The following is a 19,691-nucleotide window of genomic DNA, read 5'->3' on the forward strand; positions in this document are numbered from 1 at the left end:
CACTGTCGTGGTGGGCGGGTTTGGGGAAGGCCCCCACCCTCCTCCGTCCTCTGAAGGAGCCTGGCCCTCACTCCTGGTGCTGAGACTCCCCCAGGGTCCCCCACAGGCCTCTCCTCTGGCCTTGAGGGCTCTGCCTGTCCTCTCACCCGGGAGGAAGGCAAGGCCATGGGGCTGCCCCTGCTGCTTCCCCTGCTGCTGGCGTCTCTGCAGGCTGGTGAGTGGCTGGGAGTGTCCTGCTCTGCCAGGGACACCGGGGAGGGGCTGTGGCTGGGTGTGTGTAGAAGGGTCCCCTGGGGTAGCCGGCCAGGCCTCCCACCCCCAACAAACAAAGGGCGGGTCCCACAGTGCTGGATCTCCCAACCCTTCACCCTCCTGCCTGCCCCAAGCCTGGAGAGGGGATCACGCAGGCCAGAGGGCCAGTCCTACCCCCGTCACACATCCCCTGCAGGTGAGGGTGCCCGATGGTCTGGGGTCACCTTCTGTGTCTCTCCTGGTGACTTCAGAGTCTCTCCTTCCGTCATCTAGGTTGTTGGGCACAAGGAAATCCAAAGCCTGACTTTGAAATGAAGCAACCAAGGGAACTCTCAGCCCCCAAAGGTGGCTCCATCCTCATCCCCTTCTCCTTCTCTTACTCCTGGGAATTAGCCACGGTTCCCAATGTGAGAATATTCTGGAGATGGAAACAATTCCACGGGGAGTTCATCTACAACATGACCCCTCCATTCACCCATAAGAATTTCAAGAACCGGCTCTTCCTGAACTGGACAGAGCGTGAGAAGAACGGCTCCCTCTGGATCTCAAACCTGCGGAGGCAGGACCAGTCTGTGTACTTCTGCCGGGTGGAGTTGGTCACACTGAGACATGGCAAGAAGGAGTGGCAGTCCATCGAGGGGACCAAACTCACCATCACCCCCGGTGAGTCCAGCTGTCCTGTCTGAGGCTCTTGGAGGCTGTTGGTACCTTGTAATGCAGGCCTGATCCAGGCCCCCTCCTCCTGACTTTTCACAAACGCCTCTCCCTTCCCCTCCTACTCCCCCCCAGGCCTCTGCCAACTTTACCTTTATCTTCCCCAGCTCTGGGCGGCCTCCCTTGCCCACCCCCTCTCTGCCCTCCAGATCCAGCCCCTCCCCATCCCAGGCCCCGCACCCCCTGTGCTCCCAGCCATCCTCCCTTCCTGCTCCAAGCTGGGCTCCACCCGGCCCCTGCCCTCACCCCACGTCCGCCAGGTAACTGGACATCCTCAGGGTGCGGCTCCTCCCCTTTGCCCAGAGTCCAGTGTGGAGCCCCAGCTGCCCCATGTCTGTCCCCCCACAGCCATGAGCTCAGCCCGCACACACAGCAGGTGCCGAGGGGCCCCGTGTCCCCATCACCTGTTTCCCCATCTCCCCTCCCTTCTCGGCTCTGAACCCCAGAATATGAGTCTCAAGACCCCCACCTCCATCCCATCTCTTTCCTCTTTCCTTCTCCCTTCTTCATCCTCCTTACCTCCTTGCCAGCCCCCATGTGGTTCCAGTCACCCTGTGCCCGTGTCCACCCTGACCTTGCCCCTCTGTCCTGGTCATGACGAGTCAGCTCCCCTGATTGTGCCCTGCGTCCCGAGAGGACACCTTGGCAGCATCGCCCCAGCTGACCTTCCCCACGACCCCCAGTACAGTGGTCCTGCTGCCGTCCTCCGGTTACAGGAAGGGGAACCAAGGCTCGCACAGCAAACACCTGCCCCAGGTCACTCCTGGTGCGGGTGGGGTTTGACCCCAGGTTAACCCCAGAGCCGCCCTTCTTAACCATGAGCTGCTTGGACTCACCTACTGACTTGTCATCTTGTCTTGTCTATTTTTAACCTAATAATGGATGTGTAGCATCTGTCACTCAGTGGGGCGTCAGAACTTGAACAGTGTATCTGACTCCAGGGTAGAGAGGAGGGGTTCTCTTCTAGGCACAGGCAATAAAGGACTGTGTTATCTGTAGATAAGTTTTTTGAAAACTGAAAATCGATTAAGTTTGTTTGCTTTTTGCGATCACTTGTGCTGGTGATTCTAAGCAGTATCAGTGAAAAATTTCTGCTCCCGGCTGGGATGGACAGTCCCCACATCTCCCCCTTGGAAAATCACTGCCCCTTCTTGACCACTGTGCTGGTTTTAAAGCAAACAGATAGTGACTAACAACCTGAATTAAGCAAGACAGCCTTGGATTAATCTTTTATTCACCTCCTCCAAATCCCTTTAAACGGCCCTTTTTGAGGGACTCTGGCTCTCCTTATTCCCTCTTCTTCCTTTCCTAATTCCTCCTTTTTCTCCTTTCTCTGTTTCAGTCACATTTCCTATGAGTTTTTTTCATCAGTAAATTAACTTTTTCAATTAATTCAATTAATTGGATGGCCATGTTCATTTTTATGGGGAAGTAATAAAAAGAAATAATTTAATCCAAGTGAAGTACCACCATGCAAAAACATCATGCCAGAGGAATATACATAGCAAATATAACTCATAAGTTTGAAACTGGCTTATTAATTTTTTAACAAATAGTCGTTTTATTTATGTAGCCAAGTCTAATTATATTCTCATTTGTAGTTTTTCTCTATTTCAAGATAGTTTTTCTCTATCTTGGTAAATGGGGTGCAATAAAGAACTAAGTTGATCCTTATACGAAGAAACAAATCAACTGTTCTCACTTTATTTATTGAATACTTTTTCCTTTTTCCACTGATTAATAGGCCTAAGCTTGTACGTTCTTTTGTAGAATAGCATCCGTTTCTGGTCTGTCTATTCTGTTTCACTAGTCTGTGTTTTCTTTTTTTTTATATTCATTTATTTGGCTGTGCCGGGTCTTAGCTTTGGCACGCAGGATCTTCGTTGTGTGTGGGATGCAGTTGTGGCATGCAGAGTCTAGTTCCCTGACCAGGGGTGGAACCTGGGCCCCCTGCACTGGGGGCGCAGAGTCCTAGCCACTGGACCACCAAGGAAGTCCCTATATTTTGTTCCATTAGTACCACACTGTTTTAGTTATTATAACTTTATCATGTTTCAATGTCTGCTAAGAATTTTTCCATCACAACCACATTACTTACTTCTCAAACTTAATTAGTGTTGCCTGCCTATTCTTCCACACAAATGTTAGAATAAGTTTGCCAAGTTTCTAGAAAAACATTCCTTTTGGTTTTTTAAATCAGAATTGCATTAAATCTATAAAGTAACTGACAGAAATTGAAATCAGTATAACGCACAATCTTTTTGCTGAGGAACAGGTCCTATTTTATATCCCTAAGTAAACCTTTGTATGTTCTTCCAAAGATCATGTGTCTCATAAGACTTTTCATATTCTTTATTTTTATTATTAATGTGCAATATGTAAAAAAAATGTGTACTTGGTATAATTTTCACTCTAAAAGTAATGCATAAATTCTGGCCAAGATGCTAGGTTATATGCATATGTTTACCTCCACTCCCTCCAAAAATCTACTAAAATGACAGTAAAGGGCGTTTTTTTAAGACAAAAACCCAGAGGGACAAAAACATTTGCAAGTTAGGTGGACAAAAACAAAATTTTGGAAGCGGGAAATAGACCAGAGGAATTAAACCCTAAGTCAACAGTGGGGACATCCAGAAGGAAGGCAATTTACACTGCAAAACCCCTTAAAGGGTCAGGAATAGCAACTCCTAGTACCCATGAAACTGGGCATGGAAGGGAACCTGGACACTAGAGGACTAACTGAAATGTATTTAGGAAGCAGAGACACCTCCGCACCCTTACACCTCACCCCAGCAAAAGACTGGATACATGCGTTCTAGAAACAACAATCCACAGGGAGTCTTGGAGGGTATCCTGGGGACAAAGGTTCAATTCTTAAATTCAGAGATTTGGTGAACTGATGGGACCTGAAATACCTTGACCCTTGTAGAGGCCTTGCAGGACACAGGCAGCCAGGCTGGTACTCCCACACCACACCCACTAAGGGCAGACAGTCAGGAGACTCTTCTCTGGAATAGCTATCTGATGGGCCTGAAAAGATCTAGAAATCTAACGGATCACTCTACTCACTGTAGAGTGAGTCATACTGTCCTACTCACTATAAAGTGATCTGACATGCACTTTCTGCTATAACACACTCACATCTTCGTGCATGTTGGGAGCCAAGGGGACAGGGTAGCTGGGGTCTTGGCCTTGCACCATATCCCCTGCAGTGAGGACTGTACCCTCACCTCAGCTGTGCCCAGGATGCCTGAGGTAGACAGTCTGTTTTTAAAAGCTTTGAACTAAACATTTAAGGAATGCTTGTCCTGTGAGATGCAGAGAGCAGAACAATCAAGGCGGAATGGAACCTGGAAGATTCCAAAACAATGAAAGGAGATTGAAATTTTCAAAGAACTATCATCCTCATAAAGTTAAAGAATTTCATGTATATGACACAATAGAATGCTTTGCAAAGGAACTTTCAAAACAAAAAAAGAGATCTTAGAAATCAGAAGTGTATTAGCAAAGATGGAAAACTCAATATATGATTGAAAGATGAAGTTCATGGAAATATCTTAAAAGGTGGGAGAAAACTGAAAGATTTGGATATTGTAGTTCAAGAAAATTCAAAGATTTGGATATCATTGTAGTGGTTTGAACAGTGGCCCCCAAACAAGTGAATAATATCTTATATGGCTGCAGATGTGATTCAGTTGAGGAATTTGAGATGAGGAGGTTATCTGGGATTATATGGGTGGACTCTAGATGCTAATAAACGTGTCCTTATAAGAGAGGGGCAGTGGGAGACCAGACACAGATGGAAGAGCGGGCAATGTGGCCACAGACGCAGAGACTGGGGTGAAGCAGCCATTAGAAGCCAAAGAAGCAAAGAACAGACTCCCCCCACCACAAAGCCTCCTGAGTGATGCAGCCTGGCTGACACCTTGATTTCTGCCTTCTGGCCTCCAGAACTGTGAGCAAGTAAACTTCTATTGTTTAGAGTCACTCAGTTTGCAGCAATTTGTCATAGCAGCCTTAGAAATATAATATAGGAATTATAAGAAAGGATAAGACAAATTGAGAATTGGTCCAAGAGTTCCAATCTCTGAACCACAGGAGTTTTAAAAACAGAGAAAAAGAAGGCCATGGGGAAGAAAATATCAACAAAACTACTATAGAAATTGTCCAGAATGAAAAAACCCAGCAACATGAGTAAAAATTAAAAAGACCAACCCTGGGGTACTGCAACATACAAATTTCAAAACACCAAGGATAAGTTCAGTTCAGTCGCTCAGTTGTGTCCGACTCTTTGCGACCCCATGGACTGCAGCATGCCAGGCCTCCCTGTCCATCACCAACTCCCAGAGTTTACTCAAACTCATGTCCATTGAGTCAGTGATGCCATCCATCTCATCCTCTGTCATCCCCTTCTTCTCCCGCCGTCAATCTTTCCCAGCATCAGGGTCTTTTCAAATGAGTCAGTTCTTCACATCAGGTGGCCAAAGTATTGGAGTTTCAGCTTCAGCATCAGTCTTTCTAATGAACACCCAGGACTGATCTCCTTTAGGATGAACTGGTTGGATCTCCTTGCAGTCCAAGGAACTCTCAAAGAGTCTTCTCCAACACCACAGTTCAAAACCATCAATTTTTTGGCACTCAGCTTTCTTTATAGTCCAACTCTCACATCCATACATGACTATTAGAAAAACCATAGCCTTGACTAGACGGACCTTTGTTGGCAATGGTTTTTGTAGTAATGTCTCTGCTTTTTAATATGCAGTCTAGGTTGGTCATAACTTTCCTTCCAAGGAGTAAGCGTCTTTTAATTTCATGGCTGCACTCACCATCAGTAGTGATTTTGGAGCCCCCAAAAATAAAGTCTGTCACTGTTTCCACTGCTTCCCCATCCATTTGCCATGAAGTGATGGGACCTAATGTCACGATCTTAGTTTTCTGAATGTTGAGCTTTAAGCCAACTTTTTCACTCTCCTTTTTCACTTTCATCAAGAGGCTCTTTAGTTCTTCTTCGTTACCTGCCATAAGGGTGGTGTCATCTGCATATCTGATAAAGGGAGATCCAATACATTTCCAAGGAGGGAAGAAACTGGCCACATAAAGAGTCAGGAATTAGAGTGGCTTGGCTACCTCAATAGCAATAGAGGATACTGAAAGGCAATGGTTGAGTGTCGTGAATTTCCAAGGGAAAATTATTTTGTTTAATCCTTTAACAAATCAAATACCAAATACTGATTGAGTGCCTGCTATGTGTCAGGTCCTAAGCTGGGCACTGAGGAAAGAGCAGTTAAGACAATACAGAACAAAACATAAATGTCCTTAACAGTGGAACTTACACTTGAGTGTAACAACTTACACTTGAGTGTAGAAAGAATATCACACACAAAAAACAAACAAATTAATTCTGTGTGTCAGGTGATGGTGAGAGAGAAAAGCAGGAAAACGAAGCAGAATCAGTGGCTAGGGGTGCTAGGGTGCTGCTTTATTCAGATGGACCAGGAAGGCCGCTGGGACATAAGCCAGAGTCCTGGTAGGAGGCAGCTGCTCCAACAGGGTAACTGAGAGTTTTGATGGGGGGCACAGGGTAGGGAAACCAGTCAGGGACAGTGAGACCCCTGGGGCCAGCCACAAGCCCAAGAAGCAGGGGAGGAAGTAGGTTCTGGGACCTAGAAAGGAGCTGTGGCCTCTGGGGAGAGAGTTTTGTGTCCATTTGACTGGCTGAGGGATGGCCAGACAGTTGCTGAGACATTATTTCTGAGTGTCTCTGTGAAAGTGTAGAGAGATTATCCCAGTGTGGAGAGAGGAGGTCCCAGGGTTCAGTCCCAGGATCTCCTCTCTCTACACTCACTTCCCAGATAAGCCTGTCATTTAAGAAATGTGAGGTTAATGCCAAAAAATAGCAAGAGGTGCTAAAAACATTTCCATCTGGGAAGTGGGAAAGGAGTGAGGAGGGGGTGCTGTTTTTATAACCTGTGGGGAATTTGCTGATTCTTTAAATTATGTGCCTATACAACTTACATAAAAATAGATGTTACATTTTAAAAATAAAAGTACTGGTGATACATACTTGCACATAGTTTTAAAAAACAGTCAAACAGCACAGAAGGGAATCAAATGAAAAACACGTTCCTCTCTGCTTTATCTCTCGGCTACTACCCCTTTCTGCAGAAATGCTCTCTCCACAGATAAGAGATACAGATACAGATGTACAAGAGATGGAACATAATAGACTCAAACTGCACACTCTCCTGATTTTCAGCTTGCTAATGTTTACTTCATGGACCTCAAGTATCTTTCCACATCAGCACATATACGTCCACGCCTTTCTTTTTAAATGGCTGCATGGTCTCCCACTGTAGCAATGGATTGTAGTTCAGTTAATCAATCTCATACTTAAAGACGTTTAGATTGCTGCTGCTGCTGCTAAGTCGCTGCTGCTGCTGCTAAGTCGCTACCAAATCACAAATAAAGCTGCAGAGAACACCCTCAAACACAGGCCTTTGAATACTTGTACGAGCATGTCCATAGGATAATTTCTTAGCACAGAAATCACTGAGTCTAAGGGCACGCTCAGATATTTTACAGATATACCCAAGCCTTTCCTAAAGGTTGTGCCAATCTGTACTCCCATTGTGTCAATACTAGGTATTTTCCCCTGACTCAGGTCAGTTTAAAACAAAAATAGCCTTTTATTCTTTTAATCTACATTTCAAAAAGTTACGAATGAATATTACCATCAGGATTACGTTATCATTTTATGAAATGAATTAGAATTGCACCGTTTTCCATATTTTTCTGTTCTAGAATCTTCTGAGAATTATCTGTTCCTTAAATTTTCACAAGAATTTTTCCATTAAATCTTCTGAACTTGAAATCTTTATGAAAAATAATTCTTTAATAGTATTCTCAATTTCTTCTTTGTCTAATCCATTAAAGGTTGCTGCTGCTGCTGCTGCTAAATCACTTCAGTCGTGTCCAACTCTGTGCGATCCCATAGACAGCAGCCCACCAGGCTCCCCCATCCCTGGGATTCTCCAGGCAAGAACACTGGAGTAGGTTGCTATTTCCTTCTCCCCATTAAAGGTTACTATTTCTTAAATGCATTTTTTAAAATTATTATTTGTCTCAGAAAGTCATCCATTTCACAGAGGTTTTTAGAATTATCAACCTATAATTGAGCACAACTCACTCATGATTTCAGTACTCTTTGTTGTTCGATTTACAAGAGTCTTATCTGTTTCCTTGGTTTTTTTTTTTCTTCATCTAACCACTTTCTGCACTTATTATTCTTTCTGCTGTCCTATCTCCTAAAAACATTTATTCCTACGTAGGTTTTCATTACTTTTAGTTTCCTTAGAGATAGTTCTTCTCTCTTTGGTAACTTTTTTCTTTGGAAATTGACTATTTCATTCATTTTAAAACTTTCATCCCATTTTAAATAATTATCACATCTAATACTATGAATTTAGCTTAGAGATTGGCTTTAGTTATATTCCAGTCCATGGGGTTGCTAAGAGTCAGACATGACTGAGCAACTTCACTTTCACGCATTGGAGAAGGAAATAGTAACCCATTCCAGTGTTCTTGCCTGGAGAATCCCAGGGACAGGGGAGCCTGGTGGGCTGCCGTCTATGGGGTTGCACAGAGTCGACACGACTGAAGCAACTTAGCAGCAGCAGCAGCATATTCCAGGAGTTTTAAAAATACACATATATATTGCTGTTGTTTTTATTTTCTAAGTAGCATGTCATTATATATATTTATTTGACTAAGAATTTAAATTTGTCTCAATTGAGAAATAGGATTCACACTTTCATTATTAATTTCTACTAAGACAGAGAATTCAGTCCAAACAAGATTTTACTGAAGTTGGGTTTTTTTAATGTGGCTTAGTATTAAGCCAGTTTTTTAATGGTGCCTTAAACATCTACAAAGGTATCATCTGTTTGTAGTAAGTAAAGTTCAATATATATTCATGTAACAATAATATATTTCCAATAATACTAGGTGCTTTACAGATGTTTTTTCATTGTTTCTTATTAAAACAATCATGTAAAATGACAAAGACTATTTGAATCCACTTCAATGAGGTACCTAGAGCAATCAAATATTTAGGGTCAGAAAGTAGAACAGTGAATGCCAGGGCCTGGGGGAGGGGGGATGGGGGGATCAGTATTTAATGGGACAGAGTTTCAGTTTGGACAGATGAAGTTTGGAAGATGGATGGTGATGATGGTTACATGAGAATGTGAATTGCCTTGATGTCACTTAAATATGGTTAAAATGGTAAATTTGTGTGGCACGCATTTTACCACAATAAAAAAATTTGTTTTTGATCCTGTGATTTACTTCTCCCTATATGTAAGTAATGAGATGAGATTCTGAGATCACAACACTGATCAGTGGTAGAGTCAGGATTCAAACAGAGTGAAGAAGATTAGGAGCTTCCAGAATCTCCCTTTGTTACTCCGCTCTCTGTGGGAGAGCTTCAGAGAGTTGCTCCCCTCTCTCCACATTCCCCAAACTAGGGAACAAGAAGAGACAGTTTTCACCCCAATACTTCCAGCCCTTGAGAGAATAATTTGCATGTTTCTCCTGTCTTCCCAGACAAGACAACCACCCAGAACCCCACCACCATGTCTGCCACCACCGCTTCAGCTGGCCTTGGCAACTCAGTGGGCGGGAAGAGGCCGTGGTCTTGGCTCCAGAGTACGGAAGCTAGAGTCGGGTTGGCGCTGGCCAGCGCTGCGCTCGTAACCACAATTGTGGTGCTGATTGTGTATCTTATATGCAAGAGAAGCAAAAGTAAGTGATCCAGGACCCTCAACCTCTCCCCAAGATTCCCAGCTAAGTGTTTCTCAGAACCCTCCTGCATCGGAATGACCAGAGCTGCTCAGCAAAAATGCAAATTCCTTCTGGGCCTGAGGTTTGGGCTTGGGAATCTGTATTTTACCTCCTCAGGTGGTATTTGTGTGTCATCAAGTTTGGGACCCACCGCTCAAGACCAATCCCTCTCAACAAACCTGATCATTTTCCAGTTCTTGTCTCCTGACTTAATCATTTCTCATCAGTCTCCCTTTTGGTTCCTGGGGAGGGAAGGCCTACACTGGGAAACACAGAAGAGAGAGAAAGAAGGGACAGGAAGGTGGCTCCACTCAGCAAGTACTGGTTGGACACCGATTTTCCAGAGCCTGGCTTGTAACTGGAAATGAGAAAGTAATAAAGCGCAGGCCCTGCTCTCAAGGATCTGGGGGCTGGAAGGATGAGGGGAACAGTTGCCTCAAGGGCTAGCAGCCCCGTCTGGAAAGAGCTGTAGTAGGTTGGGAGGAAGGAAGGGTAATCAAGGAAGACATCCAAGAGGAAGTGCAAAGCCATCAAAGAATGAAGAAGAATTAGCCAGGTGCTGAGGGTGGTAATGAGGCCACTGTCTTTCCAGGGGAGGGAAGGCATTCTGGGGACCGTAGGTAGCTCAGGACTGTGGAAGAGCCAGGAGATGAGGAAAGACGACCTTGGAAATCACATCCCAGACCCTCTGACCCCAGAAACAATGTGAAGCAGTGAAGTGGCCACCTCAGCTTGGCCTTGCAGATACACTGTCTATGGTGGAGGGGCCAGCTGGGGTCACTCTGAAATCGTTATTTTATTCTGCAGAGCAAAAATAGTGGTTGTGTCCTGAGACTAAGGATGAGGGTTTGAGATGAAGAAAAAAATGTGATGTAGTCACTGAAAAAATGCAATATGGTATTTGATGATCAATTCAGATGAGAAGCCATAAATCTGTATAAGCATCATTGTATTTGATTATGGTTTTTTCAGCAGTATTCAACTAAAACCTTTAGAAATTATTGATTAAAACCCATGTTCCCTGGTGGTCCAGTGGTTAGGACTCTGCGTTTTCACTGCCTAGGGCCTGGGTTCAATCCCTGGTAGGGGGAGTAAGATCCCGTAAGTTGTGCCATGGCCAAAAAAATAGTTGTGATCAGGTGCTAGCATCAGAGAACAGAAATAACAGTGGGCAAATAACACAAAGGGGATTTTTTTCCCTTTCATCTAAAAGGATCTGGAGGCAGAAAGCAGAGGATACTAAGACACTGAGTCTCCTACCTGTCTACTCACTGTGCTGGATACTGACTTCTATCCTGAAGGTTGCTTTATGTGCAGAACAGCTGCTAGGATGCCAATTTGTGAATCTAGACGGGAAGCAGGACGTAGGAGGAAAAGACAAAAAGACTATGCTCCAGCTGTCTGTCCTCCTTTTAGAGTCTTCCTAAAATTCCTGCAGCCATGAAATTAAGACGCTCCTTGGAAGGCTAGCTATGACCAACTTAGATAGCATATTAAAAAGCAGAGATATTGCTTTACCAACAAAGGTCCATCTAGTCAGAGCTATGGTTTTTCCAGTATCATGTATGGATTTGAGAGTTGGACTATAAAGAAAGCTGAGCACCAAAGAACTGATGCTTTTGAATCATGGTGTTGGAGAAGACTCTTGAGAGTCCCGTGGACTACAAGGAGATCCATCCTAAAGGAAATCAGTCCTGAATATTCATTGGAAGGACTGATGCCAAAGTTGAAACTCCAATACTTTGGCCACCTGATGCAAAGAACTGACTCACTGGAAAAGGCCCTGATGCTGGGAAAGATTGAAGGTGGGAGGAGAAGGGGAGGACAGAGGATGAGATGGTTGGATGGCATCACTGACGCGATGGACATGAGTTTGAGTAGGGTCCGAGAGTTGGTGATAGACAGGGAGGCCTTGTGTACTGCAGTCCATGGGGTCGCAAAGAGTCGGACACGACTGAGCAACTGAACTGAACTGAAAAATCCTACCCACAGCTTCCCCTTATATTAATACATCATCAGCTAGATTTCTCCACAGGTCCCACATCTGCCTGTAGGGGGGTATCCTGACACTCCAAATAAAATCAAGGTTCTGTAACAGAATAGTAACGGAATGGATATGGGGCAAAAAAAAACCATCCTCTGTCACAGGGCACAAACAGGATTGGAGATGTGTCAACAAGTGTGGCAGAAGCACAGGGGGACCCAGGAGGTCAGGGAGCCCGTGAGAGGGCGCAGGTGGAGAGGAGAGGGCTCAGCAGGGGGCTTGGGTAACCCGAGAGAGAGTGGATCATCAGGACAAGAGTGCAGTGAGCTCATGCACAGGTGCAGAGGGAAGATGACCGAAGAGAGCCGGAAGGAAGGAATTTTGAAACATAAAAACGATACCAGTGTTTACTATGTCAGAATTCTTAGTCCCAATGGAAAAAAAAAAGTCCAGGATGTGACTGAATAGAACTGAGGTCACTGGAGTTGGATAAGTTCAACCTGTTCAGAGGGTGATGGGGCACAGAGGGTAGGGAAGAGCTGCTCTCCTGACTGATGGTGAAGACAAGGCAGGACAGGTGCGGGCAGCCTCAGGGTGCCTGCAGGGTGGTGGCTCTGAGTCCCGAGCCCTTCCCAGGGAGGTTTCCGATGGGATGGGGCAGAGAGGCGGGGAGGAGACAGGCCTCTGTGGATGGCACAGTGACTCACTGTTGGTCCTTCTACAGGTGTGCAGACTGAAGCCAGGACCCCAGCCAGGTGAGCGCTTGTCCTCCAGTATGGGGGTGCTGTGGGGTGACACTATTTTGAGCATGAAGTTTCCTCCCGAGAGAGGAGGAAGTCACCAGGGAGCCTTTCACGGGCCTCTCCTCCTGGGCCTCCAGCCACATCCTCCCAAGTCCCCACAGGCCAGGCTCTTCCTGAGGCTCTGATCCTTAATCAGTCAGAGCAGCGGCCCAGCACTCTCTCTGACTCTCTCCCGGAACATCTCCCTTTGTCTGTTCCTGGCACCCACCCTTCCTCCTTCCATCCCCAGGTCTCAGCCTTTCCCTCTGTTCATCCTGGTCTGTCTCCCCCTGAGCCGTCCTTCCAGAACATGCCCGCCTCCTCCACGCTCTGTCCCTTCTTGCTCCTGGTCCAGTCTGCCCTTTGCCCTGTGGCTCGGGGCCTCCGGCTGCTCCGCCCTGCCTCTCCTCAGAGCGGCTCCCGCAGCCCCCAGCCTGGCCCCCTCTCGTCTGGCCCCGGCTCCTCTTCCTGTCCTGACTCTCACCCTCCTCACCGCCCGCCGCTTTCCTTTCTCATCCTCTGCCACGTCCAGGCTTTTCCTTCTCACAGCCCGGCCCTCCTTCCTCGCCTTCCTGACTCTTGACAGCGTCCTCCCGGGACCCCTCCCTGGATGGCATCTCCTCGGGGACCAAGGCCTGAGCACCGCCCAGGGGACCCAAGAGACGCTCCCTGGTTCTCACGCTCCAGTTTGGACCCAGGCGCTGCCGCAGAGAGGACAGGCGCCCCCTCCTGCTTCTCCTCCCTGCGCCCTCAATAAAGCCGCTTCTCTGCAAGAGTCCACCCCAGTCAGCTCTCAGGGACGGGGTTACACCGCAAATGCCCCTCAACCCTGTCCAGACAGCCTCCTTCTGAGAGCCTCAAACCTCTGTCTTCATCTCCGAGTGTGACCAGGCAGGTCACAGAGCCCCCCGTGAGAGGAGCAGCCCGAGGCAGGTGGTAGCTCTTTCCTGCCCAGACTCTGACACATCTCTGCCCTCCTGTTCCCACTCAGGGAGTCCTCCCAAAATGCGGAAGAGAATTACGAGAACACTGGGAATAAAGGTAAGTCCTGCTGCCATCATCCCCGCTCTCACCTGGGTCTTCCTTCTCCCCACGCCCCCTCCCCACCCAGGTGCCCTCAGCATCCTCCTGTCTCCCCTGCCTCACCCACCTCCCCTGAGACCCTGGTCCTGACCCAGAGATGACCTCACTACTGGAGCCCCTGCCAACTTCTCTACCCTGGCTGCCTGGTCACCTGATCCTGGCACATGTTGATTTTTTCTAGGAAAACATGTAGACCCCAAGTCGGATCCCAAGGTAAGCAACTCCAGTTAGGGCCTGAAAGGATGAGAGGGAAGTCTGGAGAAGGTGGGGTGGAAGCACTGAGGGACTGCGGTGTAGTCAGGGCATCAGCTGTGGGATCGTGGCTCTGAGATGGGACTGTCTCACTCCCTCCCCTTTCCCTTCTCCCCCAGGATGATGGTGGTGGCAGCGGAGGAGTCCTCTACGCCTCCCTCACCCTCTCTAGGTTGAACTCACCAGCGCCTCCCTTGCCCCCTCCCCAAGAGGGCCCCCAGGAAGAGACCCTCTACTCTGTCTTAAAGACCTAAGCAGTGGGACTGAGTGAGGACCTCCTTCGAGTCAGCTGCACACAGGGATCTCAGTTCCTCATGATCACCGGGCCCCACACAGACAGCTCAGAGGCTGGCAGGTGCTGAAAGTCACCAAGGACCTGAGAGCCACACAGCCATCGCCCCAATTCCCTCAACTTCCCAGTGTTTCACAGTAAAAATAAAAGGACCTGCACAATGTGCCTGAGCACACCTAAGGAGAAAGCTGATGTCACCTTCAACTTCTGTCCTTCCAAAAGTTGATAAAATGAGCCATAATAGATAGCTCACACCCAGATCCCTCCCCTAGTACTTCTGTTCAGTGACTGCCCCAGGCCAGAGACAAATAAATCCCCAAACACTGGTAATCAGTCTGGAGCCCAAGGTCTGTCCCCCTAATCTAACCCTCCTACTTCCCTTTGGATAATAACTGGCACGTGTCGTGTTCGTGCTTTACATGCATGGCCTCAGTTCAGCATCATCAGCCACTCTATATGGCACTGGATGCACCAGCTGAGAGAGGATAAGAACCAGAAAGGTCACAGCGCTTTTCCCAAGGCCATGTTGCTAGTAAGTGGCTGAGGCAGGATGTGAATTCAGACCTGCCCTCTCGATGTCCTTCTCCCGGGACTCAGGTGTCATCGCCTTCCCAGATCCCTATACTGACAGGTCTCCCACCAGAAGCTACCCTGTGCCCAGTGACATGGAGGAGAAGAGGAAGAAGCCAAAAAAGACCAAGTAGTTAGAGACAAACTAAACCAAGTAAACCAGTAACCTGGTTTATTAACATAAACTACACAACTCTGACTTTAGCCAAGTAACCTCACAGCCAATGAACAACCCCAACACTTATCAGCTTCTTGGGGATCCTCTGAGAGGCTCTTCACCCAGGAAGGAGTGAGACAGCAGGAAGGAGGCACAAGTCCATAGCTATTCCTCACAGAAGGCCACAGCGAGCTCCCCCGTGTCAACTCTGTGCTGCGGCTCCTCCCTCTGCTCCAGCTCTTCTCCAGCATCTTCCATGAGTTGGTCCAGATCCAGGTCACTGGAGGCTCCATCATCAGAAGGGACACTTCTAGCATCCTGGGGTTCAGGCCCTTCTTCCCCCCCAACACGACAGGCCCCACGATGATCTGGTGGGGTCAGGACTTCTGGCACTAGTCTAGCTTCTTTTTCTTCAGATAGGCTGCTTACTGGGGCCATGCTTTGGGGAGCTTTAAATTTTTTCTTAGGGTCTAAATGAAGAAGTGACAAAACTGAGAGTCTTATCAGGTCATCTGTCCTCACCTTGTATAAGTCCAACTCCTAAACCTTCTGTTTCCAAAACAATCTCTGGGAAAAGATGAGTTTTCTTTATAGAAAGAAAATGGGGTTTGGAATCAGAAAGACTTGGATCCATGGACCTTGAGAAAACTTTAAATCTTTGAACCTCAGTCTCTTTATCTTTAAAATGGCAGATATCCAGTGATAGAGACACTGAAAGAACTAAAGGGAAGGAGTACAAAAGTATCTATCCAGCCAGCCCACAAAAATATCAATAAATGTTACATCTCACCTCCTTACCATTCTTGTATCCCTGTATGTCCCTAATAAAATCAAATAATAACCATAAAATGTTTCTACAGTGTGTGTTGTGTTCTGCAATTTAGATGATGCCCTTTTGGACAAACTTTTGCGTTTTTTTTTGTTTGTTTCGTTTTTGTTTTTTTCCAAAGTAATGAAAAGCTGTGGAAGTTTTGAGGAACGATCAAAGGAGGAAACCTGCAGACGTGAGCCTCACTCCCCAGTCCCCAAGTCTGGGTCTTACCTGGCTGCTCAGGTCCTAAATTTCCATGCCCTTTTTCCCTTCCCATTATGGGCACAGGGGGAGGTGCAGGTTCGTTTAACAGAGATCTCTTTGTTGCTCTTCTTTTCAGGGTCGCATCTCGTCCATCTGCTCCACCAGCATCACTGCCAACCCCCAATCCTGAAGGACATTGGTTTATTACTGAGTGACAGTGTGGTTAGGGTCCACAAACTCCAAACATTCAGTCTCTTCCCTGCTTCTTCTGCTCAATCTAGTGAGTCCTTCTGGTTCCTTTCTTTTCCCCAAAATATTTCTTTTCTTTCCCCCGGGTGGTCTTCTCTTTATAGTTCACCTCAAAACCTGCCTTCTCCAAGAAGTCATCCTTCTTGGCTAAGAATTTAAAATATTCATTCCACCTTTAACCTGCTGCTGCTGCTGCTAAGTCGCTTCAGTCGTGTGCGACTCTGTGCGAACCCATAGACGGCAGCCCACCAGGCTCCCCCGTCCCTGGGATTCTCCAGGCAAGAATACTGGAGTGGGTTGCCATTTCCTTCTCTAATGAGTGAAAATGAAAAGTGAAAGTGAAGTCGCTCAGTCATGTCTGACTCTTCGAGACCCCATGGACTGTAGTCTACCAGGCTCCTCTGCCCATGGGATCTTCCAGGCAAGAGTACCTAAGATTTTGTAATTCAACTCACAGAAGTGAGAAGCTACAGATTCCCTGACCACATTAGCATGAATCTTGCCCATTTTCGCAGGTTCTGGAGCCAAGAGGTCAGTAAGGCCCAACCACCTACAGACCCCTTGCACTTTCTGCTTCTGCCCTGCCTTAACAGGAACACATGTCTTGTTTCCAATTATCCTGCTTACCTCTTGCCTTGGGGTTTTTTGTTTGAATTTTGGCTGGCTTGGGATTAAGCAAAGTTGGATCCTGAGAAAAATAACATATAAATGAAGTCATATAATTGTGATTTAATAGAGTAGGATGCTACAGAAATGATGGGTATACTTAAGGAAGTTCCAGATGCTAATTCTTCCCAGTTTGATCTACAGAATCGATCTAACTTCAGTCAAAATCCCAGCAAGTTATTCTGTACCAGTATATAATACCATAATGATGGATACATGTCACTACACATTTGTCCAAGTCCATGGAATATACCAGGAGGAAATCCTAATGTAAATGATGCACTTTTCATGATTATGATGTGTCAATGTACTGAACTGTAAACATCAACTGCAAACAAATGCACCACTCTGGTGGATGATGTTGATAACAGGGGAGGCTATACATATGTGGGGGCAGGAGGTACATGGAAACTCTCTGTACCTTCCTCTCAATTTTCCTGTAAACCTAAGACTGCTCTTAAAAAGTCTTTAAAGATGAAAAATATCTATATTTCATTAGCCTGAAAAGAGACTAACGAAATAAAATAATGAATATCCTAAGAGTCCACACAGGAAAGAAAGTAAAGAGAGGCAGCCTGCTATTCTGTAAAATTGCTCCAGTAAGAACAAAAGAACTACAATAGGAAATGAGATTATCTTAAAAAAATAAGTTCCTAGAGATATGAGGTATTACAGAGAATAACTGAGGACAGAGGAGGCTCTTTCCCTGAAGAGTCCTAAGAGAGAAAACCAGCCCGTCAGGGCTACCCTGATGCAGGGACAGGACAGTTCCTTAGAAAATACAAATCCATGCTAACCAGATGCCCTACAGCTATCTCCTCAAAGGAATTCCCAAGATCAATCTTACTGTTTTATCTTGCGCCTCCTCTTCATCCTCCTCCAACTCTGGCTCTTTCTCTTCTTTCTCCAAGCAGGAATCTAAGTTGCTAGTCCCAGAGAGCAGTAAGTCTAGAACAGGAATAGGAAGGAAAGGCTAAATGATTTATCCAATAAAACAGGTGATGAGTTAGTGGAGCTGATCCCAGAAAATCAATCTTCCAACTCTGTCTTTCATATCCAAGTCACATTTTCTCCATAAAATGTGATGCCAGATTATCACAGTTCTACCCTCTTCCAAGTCGAATCACTAGTCAACATACACCCTCCCTCCCTACTCCCTTTTTTCTCCATTCGTCTCACTACCCATGTGTCCATCCATCCATCCCAGACATTTGCTCAACAGCATTTCTGTAAAGCCTCCTATTATAGAATCCAGAACTAGGCTGACGGCACTGGATATAAAATAAAAGCTTCAGTAGCTGCCCTCGTGAAGGAATCCCGTCCCTTCCTCTCCGGTCCTGAGCCGCCTGCTCATCCTACCTTTTTCTTCCTCATTGTCAGGTCCACTGTATCGGCTCCAGAAACCAAACAAGTTAACCCGCTCCTGAGGGAACCAAGAAACAAAGCATCATCCACTAGTCTCCCAGGGGCTAGTTTTGCCCCCTGTCTTCAAGGTTTCTAGTTGTATTCATATTCCACACCATTTTCACTTGAAACTTCACATTATGTTTATCTAAATTTCTGGAGAGCTTAACTACTATAGTATGTTATAACATTATCCAATATTATTATAACTTCTTTCTCCAGTTTGTTTATAATTCAGTTAATAACTGGGAAGAGGAAATTAACTGTTTGTTTTTCTCCACCCCCTACCCAAAGGCAGGATTTGATGGTAAAAACTAACTCCACAGAATAAGGTACATACACCTGAGACTTGAAGTTAAACAGGGTAGTGGGATTCCCTCTACCACAAACTGTCTCTGTTTCGACAGAGAAAAAATTCTATCTGTCCAAAGGTAGGGAAAAGAATGGATGGTTTAAAGAGTCAAGGGAACTTGACCTGGGAAGAAAAGACTAGTTCTAGAACTAAGACTCTGTAAAAGGGAAGGAGAGCCAATTTTCTACAGGAGGGGCTGTATGACTTGTTTTGCGTCCCAAGTCTCAAAGAGGAGGTATGTGATCTAAACTTTCCCACCTGAATGCTGATCTGCTCTGCCTTTTGAGCCATCATCAGGGCTACCCCCAGTTTCTGGCTGTAGTCCTTATTCTTGCACTTTCTCTGAAATAAAAGATTATAGAGTCAGTGATAAACATTAGGGAAGTGATTCCAACATACTGTTACTCACCAGACATCTTTACATTTATTTCTACTTCCTGGTATTGATATGATACTCCTATTCTTAATCTTTTGAGCTCAGAAACACAATCCTCCCTTGTACCCAAACAAACCTTTCATCAATTTCTAGCAATATTTTCAACCAACATTTTGGCATCCTCTCCAAAGTAAAGCCCATGGAAATTTGTAAAGGCAAAATTAAAGGAGTTCAGATGACTGCACTTTTAAGCTTCTCACAAGTTTCTTTATAGCCAGCTGCTTGATTTAATACTCACGACCTGATTATCTAACATCCCTGAGCTCCTAGGCCTCATTGGTAAGGCCCAAAGTGATTATGGGCTTCCCTAGTAGCTCAGCTGGTAAAGAATCTGCCTCAGTGCAGGAGACCCTGGTTCAACTCCTGAGTCGGAAAGAGCCCCTGGAGAAGGGATAGGCAACATACTCCAGTATTCTTGGGCTCTCGTGGTGGCTCAGATTGTAAAGAATCTGCTGTAATGTGGGAGGCTTGGATTCAATTCCTGGAGGCCTGGGTTCAATTCCTGGGCTGGGAAAATCCCCTAGAGAAGGGAATGGCTACCCACTCCAGTATTCTTGCCTGGAGAATTCCAGGAGGAAATATCATTTAGTTATTTCAGTGGTTCTCAACTAGGGGAGACTATTTTTCTCCCAGAAGACATTT

At 46.0% G+C, this 19,691-nt stretch overlaps 2 protein-coding genes across 4 annotated transcripts in view; one reads left to right on the forward strand and one right to left on the reverse strand.

Annotated features, from left to right (window-relative positions):
* Positions 1-15,134, forward strand: LOC129545690 (paired immunoglobulin-like type 2 receptor alpha). 2 transcript variants are annotated; one of them, XM_055410196.2, is made up of 7 exons: positions 1-214; positions 646-915; positions 9,571-9,768; positions 12,516-12,546; positions 13,565-13,614; positions 13,838-13,869; positions 14,028-15,134. In XM_055410196.2, exons 1-7 carry the CDS (start codon positions 166-168, stop codon positions 14,160-14,162), a joined length of 765 nt encoding a protein of 254 aa, XP_055266171.2. In that variant the 5' UTR covers positions 1-165; the 3' UTR covers positions 14,163-15,134. The 2 variants fall into 2 exon arrangements, with proteins under 2 accessions (XP_055266171.2, XP_055266170.2); XM_055410195.2 differs by having other exon boundaries at positions 3-214; positions 526-915.
* Positions 15,093-19,691, reverse strand: part of ZCWPW1 (zinc finger CW-type and PWWP domain containing 1) — a 22,625-nt gene continuing 18,026 nt past the window's right edge. Inside the window, exons 12-17 of one of the 2 annotated variants that reach the window (XM_055410193.2) lie at positions 18,872-18,955; positions 18,217-18,280; positions 17,705-17,805; positions 16,819-16,879; positions 15,970-16,128; positions 15,093-15,397 (exon numbers count right to left, since the gene is read on the reverse strand). In XM_055410193.2, the coding sequence (XP_055266168.2) occupies positions 15,093-15,397; positions 15,970-16,128; positions 16,819-16,879; positions 17,705-17,805; positions 18,217-18,280; positions 18,872-18,955 (774 nt within the window). Of the gene's footprint in view, positions 15,398-15,606; positions 16,129-16,818; positions 16,880-17,704; positions 17,806-18,216; positions 18,281-18,871; positions 18,956-19,691 lie in introns of those variants that run through there. The other variant, XM_055410192.2, reaches the window with a different exon arrangement.

This window comes from Moschus berezovskii, chromosome 27 (assembly GCF_049115385.1).
Source record: "Moschus berezovskii isolate FMDL1 chromosome 27, NW_MosBer_1.0, whole genome shotgun sequence".
In the NCBI taxonomy this organism is placed as follows: Eukaryota; Metazoa; Chordata; class Mammalia; order Artiodactyla; family Moschidae; genus Moschus; species Moschus berezovskii.